The 10,556-nt window shown below is 49.7% G+C and overlaps 1 protein-coding gene across 1 annotated transcript; it reads left to right on the top strand.

The window, feature by feature from the left end:
- The first annotated feature begins 347 nt into the window (after positions 1-347).
- Catsper1 (cation channel sperm associated 1) lies at positions 348-9,016 on the top strand. Its single transcript, XM_008822281.1, has 11 exons — positions 348-823; positions 2,382-2,587; positions 3,244-3,357; positions 3,517-3,670; positions 3,843-3,934; positions 4,094-4,237; positions 4,351-4,414; positions 4,587-4,659; positions 4,755-4,815; positions 6,753-6,828; positions 8,845-9,016. The coding sequence occupies exons 1-11, from the start codon at positions 348-350 to the stop codon at positions 9,014-9,016; spliced, it is 1,632 nt and encodes a 543-aa protein (XP_008820503.1).
- The last annotated feature ends 1,540 nt before the right edge of the window (positions 9,017-10,556 follow it).

Raw genomic sequence — 10,556 nt, 5'->3', positions numbered from 1 at the left:
ATTACAGTGGAATCCAGGGTGGGTCCTGTCACCAGGGTGGGTCCCAGGGTGGCCCTTACCCCCATACTGAGCTCCATTACTGTGGCGGGCCCTACCACCATTCTGAGTCCTACCATCTTAGTGGGTTACACCCCCATAGTGGGTCCCACTACCAAACCGAGTCCTTCCACCATGGCAAACATCACCACCTTGGTGGGCATCACTTTCACAGTGGGCCCTATCACCATCCAGATACTTTATCCCATCTTCCTTCTGGTGGGTTCTACAACCAAAAGGAGGCTTCCCAGAACAGTAGGTCCCATTATGGTGATATGTCTCACCATCATGGTCTGTCCCACCATCGTGGTATGCCTCACCATCAAACTGAGTTTCATCATCAAGCCCACCACTATGGCAGGCAACACCATCTTGACCACCAATACCAAAGACATACTCATTATGGAGATAACCTTTCCTCTGAGGGGTCCTACCACCATGGAAGATCTCATGTCCATGGTGATCACCACCCCCGTGAATATCACCATGGTAAGCACCACTATCACAGAGATCACCACCACGCCTCGGAGCACCTCCACCACAGAGAGCACTACTACAGGGAACACCATCGGAGCACCTCCCCATACTCTAGCCCATACAAGTCCCACAGTATACTCGGCGCCTCACCTTCTCAGCCAGAAGCCAAAGGCTCGGGCTACAGTGTGTCTCAGGCTCACGTGGCAAGCCGTTCCCAAGGCTCTCATGGTTCCAGCAAAATTTTTCCCCAGGAGGGCACCAAAGAATCAGAATCCTGGTCTGAAAATGAACAAATTCAGAAGCGTAAAAATGAGTCTTTACTGGGTCCCTTCACCCCAGCTCCCACTGCCTGGCCCTGATTCATCCAGACCTAGCCCAGATCCGACACTGGCCTTCCACACATCAGGAAGCTCAGTCCTCACTTGCACGTGCATTCCATCAGCCCGGTTCACTCTTTTGGCTGTCCTTAAATTTTATTCCTCTGGCTGGGCGTGTTGGCACACACCTTTGATCTCTGAAGAGGCAGGCAGATTTCTGTGAGTTTAAGGACAGCCTGGTCTACATAGCAAGTTCCAGGTCAGCTGGGGCTACAAGGAGATCTTGTCTCAAAAAAAAAAAAAGAAAGAAAGAAAAGAAAAAGAAAAAGAAATTATACCTCTGAACACGCCTTCATTGGATCACAGCTTTATTCATTTACATATTCACTTACCAACAATGGAGGCTCTTGTTAAATGTGGATGCCGAGTCTCCCTGGGCCCTGGCAGTAGAGTCTCTAAATCTCTAGAATCTAGCACAGTCTCTGCATTCAAGGGGTCCAAAACTAGGGGTGCCCATTTAGCCAAGCACAGGTCAGCCAATGGTAGGACCTGCCCTGTCATCATCCACATCACAACATTTGCCTCAGTGGAGGCTTTGGGTCCACATTTGTCCTGCTAAACTCTGAGCTGCTGAGGACACAGCCTGGGAACTAGTGCTTGAATGAGAAACTTACTGGAAGGCAAGAAGGGGTCTTGACTGTGATTCTCTCCCTGACTTAGTTCCTAGTAGTGCAGTAAACATGGTGACAGTTTCATGAACAATCAAAGAGGGGCAAATGTCTTATTAGATGGGAAAAAGAAAAACAGAAAGAAGGGATGTTTGAACAGAATCTTTTTCCTTCTTTTTTTTTTTTTTTTTTTTTTGAGACAGGGTCTCCCTGTAGCCCCAGCTGGCCTGGAACTTGTTCTGTAGACCAGGCTGGCCTGGAACTCAAAGAGATTCACCTGCTTCTGCCTCCTGAGTGCTGAAATTAAGGGAATGCACCACCATGCCTGGCTCTAGAAGGATCTTAAAAAAGAGAGAAAGAGAATGGGATGGTAACAATAAATAGTTTAGGGGCTGGTTCAACCATTAGGAGCACTTGCCACTTTTGCAGAGGACCCAGATTCAGTTCCCAGCATCCACATGGTAGATAATAACCATCTGTAATTCCAGTTCCGGGGGAATCCAACACCCTTTTCTGGCCTCCATGGTCATTGCATACATGTGGTGCACTTACATACATGCAAGCAAAACACTCTTAAAATAAAAGTAAATAAAATATTTTTAAAGGATTAGCTTTACCTTAAGTTGCATATGATGAATATGGAGTTGTAAGGTAAGGCAGGAACCCTCAGGATTTGCCAAACCCAATCCCAAACCACTTGGCTCCTAATGTAGAGGGTATCAGGACTGTGGCCCCAAGACAAGCACAGGGCAAGCATAGAGGCACATTAGTTGGTAGACAGCAGGAGAGAAAGAAATGAACCTTCATCTGTCTCGGAGGGTGTCTTGGATCACTGCATCCCAATACTACCTGCACAGACATGACTTTCTGACCCCCTTACAGGGACCCAACGGGCCCACAAGAAACTACACTCTGGGAACTTTTTGCAGTGGATCTGGGAAAAAATAACCCATCTCTTTTGGAGTCTCCGGTTAATGATGCTGGAACTGACCCAGTCACTGACCTTTGAGACGTTCATCTTCCTCGTGGTCTGCCTCAACACTGTCATGCTTATAGCCCAGACCTTCACTGAACTGGAGATCCGGGGTGGTAAGAGTCAGAAAGCCCTGTTCCTAACACAGAAGGCAAATGATGTGGTTTCAGGGGGCCTCCTATGAGTCTGATCCAGTGCCAGGAGACATATAACTTATCTCATTTGATCTTCACCCCTGAGAACTTGGTGACAATCCCAGAGTTAGAAATATTGCTAAGGTCTTACAAAAGCCGCTGAACTGTAGGCTAGGATGCTGATGGATGAAGCCACCAGATGGCGCATATACTCTAAATAGGTAGCTCTGGGTGGGCAAGGACCTAGGCATACTGGGTTTAAGGGGAAAGCCAGGAGACCTCTAGGAGGAGGCCCTGGAAGGTAAAAGTAGAGAAAGGCTGAGAATGTTGGTCTCTGAAGCTCAGCAGAGCCAGGTGACAGAAAAGATTCACTACATCCTCTTTGTTCCCAGGCTCTAGGCTATGTACACGTCAGATGCATTTAATGTTTATAAACAACTCTACCAAGCAGACTGTTATGCCCATTTTACAGACATGAAAACTCAAGAACAGAGTGGTTAAGTCACACAGCCATTTAAGACAGAGCCAGGGATAGCCTTGATGTTTGGGTCTGCATGAGGGTCCACCGATAAAGGGGAGAAAGGGGAGGCACCCAGCATGTTGGGGAAGCCCTGAGCCATCCTCTGATGTCCCCACAGAATGGTACTTCATGAGCATGGACTCCATTTTCCTCTGCATCTACATACTTGAAGCCCTGCTTAAACTAATTGCTTGGGGCCTGAAGTATTTCTACGACCCATGGAACAATCTGGGTGAGTGGGGTTAGGGCTAGGGTGGAGGTTGGGGTGTGGATAGTGAACTGCTTGGGGGAAGCTAAGGACAGAAGTCGGATGGGAGGTGGGGTGCTGGCCTCTGGGTCTGGGCAAGGGGTCTGGCCTGCCCCTACCCAACACAAGCACCCCTCTACTCAGACTTCTTCATCATGATCATGGCAGTGCTGGACTTTGTGCTCCTTCAGATCAATTCCCTCTCCTATTCCTTCTACAACCACAGCCTCTACCGGATCCTCAAAGTTTTCAAGAGCATGCGGGCCCTGAGGGCCATCCGGGTCCTGAGGAGGCTCAGGTCAGCACAGCTAAGGCTGCTCACCTGATGTAGACTCTAAAAGAAGGGGTTACCTGGCCCTGGGTTTCCAAGAAATCCACTGTAACCTGCTTCAGAGATGGTGGTGGCTATTGGGCACAGATCTCTACCTACATTGGACTAATTCCGACTCCCTTTCCACCACTGTCCACAGCATTCTGACCAGCCTCCAGGAAGTGACGGGGACGCTGAGTGGATCTTTGCCTTCCATCATAGCCATCCTCACCCTCATGTTTACTTGCCTCTGTATCCTAAGCAGAGGAGGCAGGGTTGGGAGAGAGGAGGTGGGGCAGATGGGAGGGAGGAGGAATGGAGTGGTGCAGGTGGGACTGGAAGGGGCTGAGCAGGACTCAGATATCATGGTAGGGGATCAGAATCTTGTTTGGTCCTGAACCTGGGGCTAAGTCCTCTTCTCTGTGGTCCTCCGGGCACTGTTCCGCAAATCAGATCCCAAGCGCTTCCAGAACATCTTTACCACCCTCTTCACCCTATTCACCATGCTCACCCTGGACGACTGGTCCCTCATCTACATGGACAGCAGGGCCCAGGGTGGGCAGAGGTCAGGGACCAGGGTGTGTTGGGCAGACTGAAGGCTCAGCTACCCATCTGCCCTGTGGGGATGGGAGCTGGGGGAATCCCTCTTGATTGATGCCTTCCCACAGGAGCCTGGTACATCATCCCCATCCTCATGATTTACATCATCATCCAATACTTCATCTTCCTCAAGTGAGAATCCCCTCTGCTTCCCAGCTTCATGGCTGGCAGGCTTCCCACCTAATCCCCATGAGCACCCAAGCCCCTGAGCCCTTAGTCACACAACACTGAATTCAGAAGGTAGTACTGGGGCCTCCCCTCTGTCATCCCCTTTAAGAGTCCCTCCTGCTGTCCCCTCCCGCAGCCTGGTGATTGCTGTCCTGGTAGATAACTTCCAGATGGCCCTGCTCAAACGTTTAGAGAAAGTGAAGCTGGAGGTACCAAACACAAGGGGAGAGGACAGGGGTGGTAGAGTCCTCCAGGGATGGGGGCACAGGAAGGAACTCTGGTGGAACTGAGTGGTTTTTTTTAGAAAGCTGCCCGGGTCCATGAGAAGCTGCTGGACGACTCTTTGACAGAGCTCAGCCAAGCAGGTACTGGCCAGTTCCCTCTCCTTCTACCCGGCCACCCCTCCAGAGTAGCCAGGCACAAAACCACAGGCTGCTTCAGAGCTGTAGAGGCTGTGATAGTGAATTTTCAAGTCTAGAACTTTGGATGGAAGGGTTCTAGAACAATCCTCTAAAAACTAACTAAATTAATCATAAATTCTTGACATACCTATTTGCAAAACAACTAATTAGTCAAATGATTCGTCAAACTGCCATTTCTCTGAAAAACTTACAAAGTTTGAGACTGGAGTGATGACTCAGGGATTAAAAGCACTGACTGCTCTTGCAGAGGACGTGAGTTCCCAGCACCCACATGGCAGGTAACATCCGTCCATAACTCCAGTTCCAGGGGCTCCGACGCCCTCTTCTGACCTCTACAGGCATTGCATGACACAGGTGCACTTACATACATGCAGGCAATACACTAATACACATAAAATAAAAATTATGAATAAAATATTTAAGCCGGGCATGGTGGCGCATGCCTTTAATCCCAGCACTTGGGAGGCAGAGACAGGTGGATCTCTGTGAGTTCAAGGCCAGCCTGGTCTACATATTGAGTTCCAGGACAGCTGGTGCTACAGGGAGACCCTGTCTCAAAAAAAAAAAAATTTAAAAATTAAAAAAACAAAAGTCATAGCAGTTGGTCTCCCATGAGATGCTTGTGGTTGCCTTTAGTCTTGTCCATGGATAGACACACTTGTCCAGAGTCATTCAACATGGACTGAAACGACAAAAATAAAGTTTCCTGTGTGTTTCTATTTTCACACCTAACTTTCTGAATGTATTGATTGATTCTGAGCCAGATAGTTTGCTCAAACCTCAAAACTTTAGAATCTGAGCCAGGTGTGGTGATTCGTGTCTGTAATCCAGTACTTGGGAAGTGGAGGCAGGAAGATCAGAAGTTCCAGGTTCCCCTGGACTATAAAATATAAGCGACTGTCTTACCAGGCATGGTGGCCCCTACCTTTAATCCCAGCACTCCGGAGGCAGAGGCAGGCGGATCTCTGTGAGTTCAAGGCCAGCCAAGTCTACATAGCTAGCTACAGGTCTGCTGGGGCTACAGGGAGACCCTGTCTCAAAAAGACCAAAAGAAGAAAGAAAAAAGATGCTCTGTCTGGAGGGGTGGGGGGGCACTACTAGATGACTCAGCAGATTAAGGTGCTTGCCACAAAGCCTGACAACCTGTTTGAGTCCCCATACCCACATTGTAAAAAGAGAGAACAGACTTCTGCTAGTTATCCTCTGGCACCCACATGTGCCCTGCACACAAACATACACACATTCAGACACACACACACACACACACACACACACACACACACACACACAATCTTTTTAAAGGAAGGAAAGAAGAAAAATAACATTCGGATCTGAGCTCCAGCTGGTAAGATGGCTCAGCTGGTAAAGGTGCTTGCCGCCAAGCCTGACGTCCTGAGTTCAATTCCTGGACCCACATGAACCTCTTCTCCCAGCAGTTGGGAGGAACTACCAGAAATGAGCCTCCTTTCTGATTGACTCACATTCTTGTTTTGAACCAGTCACTCTAGGCTGTGATTGGCCAGACTGAAGGAACATGTTCTTAGAACCAAGTGAGGGTGCGGGGCGGAATCCAAGCTAGACAACTTAGACTGAATCAGGTGAGGTGGCTGTTCAGCAAACTGGACCACTTTTGCCAGAAGACGTATAAGGCTGAGGTAGAGCTCAGGCAGAGCCCTTGCCTAGTATGTGGGAGACCCTGGGTTCCATCCATCCCTAGCACCACAAATATTAATAAAATAATAATAACTAACAATAAATGAAGAAATGAATGCAAAAGAAAGACCTCTACCATGTTTCCTGATTTGTAGGGTTCGCTCACCCTCTTCAATCCATGCATATTCTTGAAACACCCCCTCCCATGCCCTATTCTCTTCACCCAGACCCCGAGGCTGTCATGAGTGAGGATGCTTTGCAGATGCAGTTCGTCGAGAGAAAGTTCGGCACCATGACAGAGAAGTAAGGAGACTGAGGAAAGAGGAGCCTCAGGTCCAGGGCAGGAAGTCTGGGAACCTGATGGTCAGGTGGGGAGGGAAAAGGACACTGCCTGTCTCTCTGGGGAACAGCACTCAAGGCTTGTGTCTGTACCTGTGAATAAGCATAGAGACCTTGAGCAACCCTGGACAGAGAGGAGCAGAACCCAGCTTTTGAGAAGGACCAGAGCTGGCTGCTCACCAAAGGACCTCTCATTATTCAAGACGTATCCTGATCCTTGTCAGAGCCAGACATGAGGGCTCCAGGGACCCAAAGAGAATTCAGATTCTGTTCCAGACACTCAGGTCCCCATCACTAAAATCCGTGCTAGGCCATGTAGGTTGACAGATTTCAGCCATGGGGAAGGATGAGGAGGGACTGGGGACAACAGCTTGGACAAAGCTTGGAGGTCATATGGTCAACCCTCATCCCTGACCACCCCTGGTCAGGCCAGCTGAAGACTTGCACTCATGATTGGGTCCTTGGTGCAAGCTGCTTGGCTTGGGCCTTGTCTGCTGACCAATATATCAGGCCTGAAAGCCAACATCCTCTGAACTCTGCCCACCATGAGGGAATCTAAGAGCTGCGGCTTGGCATTCAGGGTCCTGTGTGATCAGACTAGTGCCAACATCCCTTGTATCATCACAGTTACTACCACCCAAGGCATAACCCTGCTTTGCCCACAATCTTTCCTAAGCCAGTACATACTTTTCTACCTCCGGGCCTCTGCCTACGCTCTTATTTCTGCTTGGCTTATTGATGCCAGCCTCAGATGACCAGTAGTTGAGCCAATTCCAATTCTGGCCCTTGTCACCTCCTGGATCATTCTATTTATCTTACATGTTCCAAGACCTGAGCCACCACTGGGGCCTGCCATACTTCCTTCGGGGGTATGGTCCCCACAGGTCCCCTCCACTGCAAGTGTCTTTCAGTATAGCTTTGTCTTTTCACTCTCCCTTGACTTTAAGCCCCTTCCCCCTTTGGATACAATCCAGACACCTTCATCTGACAAGGGTCCTCAGCACTCTGTTGGAACTTATGTTTTAGTGGCCGTCTGGCTCCGAGGATGACACCTCTTTTTGTTCATCCTTGGAGCACCTTGCTTGCTGTTCCCAGTGTAGTTGGCAAATAGATCGGTAAGATCCACTGGGCAGATGGATGCTGTTTAGAATGAGTGGGTGGATCCAGGGAAGAACACATGGGTGGAGGGGTGGGTGAGTATGGAAAGGCGGAAGTGGTTGGACAAGTGAGTGAATGAATGGGTGCATGGATGGGTAGGCAGATGGGTGAGTGGGTTCATGGAGAGGCTTGGGTGGAAGAAAAGACAGGCAAGTGTGTGGGAAAATAGGAAGATGGGGATATGGGTGATTGAGAGATAAGCCATTGCTGTAACCTCCATGGTACAGATAGGTGTGAATCTTTCAGGTATTAGAAAACAGACAGGTAGGGCATGATGGTAATCCTAGCTCCTTGGGGCCTGAGGCAGGAAGATCCCAAGTTCAAAGCCAGCCCGGGCAATCCAATGATAATTCATCTCAAAATAAAACTTTTAGAGGCAGGAGAGATGGCCCATCTGTAAAGTGCTTGCCAGGCAAGCATGAAGACCTGAGTTCGAATCCCCAGAATCCATGTAAAAAGCTAGGTGTTGGAGGTGTACTCCTGTAAGCCCAGTGCTGAGGAGGTAGAAATAGGGAGACCCCTGGGGTTTGCTGGCCAGACAGTCTAGCCAATCAGAGAGCTCCAGATTCATTGAGAGGCAGTGTCTCAAAAACTAAGGTAGAGAACGATTGGAGAAGACATCCCATCCATTGACCTCTGGCCTCCACATGCACCCACACATGTACCCACACATACACAAAATAAATAAAAATAATTTATCAAAGGAGACATAGTAGAGATAGAGGTCTAGTATGTTTCCAGGGGAGACAGACAAGAAGAATCATGTTGGGGCTCTGGGAGCCCAGAGGGTGCCCCAGTCCTTGCCTCTGCCTTGAATTCCAGACAGCGGAAGCTCCACTTCCAGTTCCTACAGCTGGTGGCCTCAGTGGAGCAGCATCAGCAGAAGTTCCGTTCCCAAGCATGTGTCATTGATGAGATTGTGGACACTGTATTTGAGGTAAACCAGGAAGGGCGGGTTAGGGAGAGGAAGAAGGAGGACCTTGGGGGCTACTGACCAAAAGTGGCTTTGAGTAACAGTCACATGGCATTGGCAGAGGATAGCCCTGGTTCATACCCCTCCTTCCATCCCACCCCACAGGCTAGAGAAGAGGACTTCAGGAAGTGACTCTGGAGAGCACCACTGTATTGACTTGAACCTCTGGCAAGCTGCCCACCGGGAAGGGTCGGGACAAGTCCCTAACTTTCCTGGCATGATTGTCTGGACCCTGCTAGGCTGGGGTCCCAACAAAGTTTTAAAAACTGTAGGCAACTCTGTGTCCTGAAGCAAGTGACAAGGGAATTTAGATGATAAGTCACAAGCGTATAGGTCCCAGGGCTCAGTCAGTCCAGCAATGCATTAACAGAGGCCAGAGGGAACACAGAAAGGAAGAGACTGGGGGGTGCTGCTGGAGGACTGAATGGAGAGTCCTCTATTCAGGGGAAGAAAGCCAATAGGCCTGGGGGGTCAAGAGAAAAAGAACAGGCTGGAATAGCCCAGGATTATCAGACCCTTAGGGGACCAGTAGACTTCAGGAATGGGGCTCAATACCCAGGAACTCAGATCTTCCAGAATATCCCAGCTTCTAGTGAGGGTACCAACCTGGTGGGGACATCAAGAATCCAGAGGTCAGAGGCCATTGTTATCTCCGTTCTGCCTGAGGTGAGACTACAGAGCCTCAGTGAGGGGGTAGAGGAGGCATCTCCAGTCCTCCTGGCCTCAGAGCAGATAGGAGCAGGGCCATGTGTCATGGATCAGCTGCTGTTGGGAGAGAGCCACAGGACATACCTGCTCCTGGCCACCCTTCCTAGGGCTTTGATGAATCCCATACCTACAGTCTGAGCCTGGGCAAGACAGCCAGAGCGTCTGTGCCTGTAACTGGGCTGGCAGTGGGACACTTGTTTGTGCTAAGTACTGTAGACATAGTACTGAGTCAAGGTCAAGTTTGGCCATGGCCTAGGGGCTCCCCTTGTAGGCTTTGGGGGTTTCCACCATCTACATCTATCACTCTTAGTAGAGTCTTATCCAGAGTGTCATGTAGGCTGAAGGAACTCCTGAGTGCAGGGTCAACTTCCCTCACCACTGGGTCACATAGCAGTGAAGTCAACAGGGCCTTAAGACAGAAGCATCTCTTATTGGAAATCTCCTCTCCCCAACCTGACCACATCATGCCCAAGCCCAGGAAGAAATGGCATCTGGGATTTGGGCTCAGATTCCAAAGGTGGGAAAACAACCAGATAGATTTCCTTGAGCCTTGCCTCTCCCTAGGCCTTACACATTCATTCAACAAATATTTCCTGTCACTTGCCCTGTGCTGGCCTCATGCTAGAATATTCTGCTTGATGGCACTTGGGAGACTTTCCAGGCTGTGGCTGAGCTGCCAGAAGTATCAGGTACCAACAGAGGCAGGGCTGCAGGCTGTCCCCCATGTCCACGTCAACCCAAGCTCTCAGAAACTCCCAGGTAGGACTCACTAGGTCTCCATCCTCACCCTAAAGTGGCCTCTGAGGGCAACAGGCAGAGCCTCAGCTGCGGTGGCTGCTCACGAGGTCACAGC

This window comes from Nannospalax galili, unplaced genomic scaffold (genome assembly GCF_000622305.1).
Source record: "Nannospalax galili isolate Female #2095 unplaced genomic scaffold, S.galili_v1.0 scaffold1328, whole genome shotgun sequence".
Lineage (NCBI taxonomy): Eukaryota > Metazoa > Chordata > Mammalia > Rodentia > Spalacidae > Nannospalax > Nannospalax galili.
Note: the sequence above shows the minus strand (reverse complement) of the source record. Positions and strands in the feature narration are given on the sequence as shown.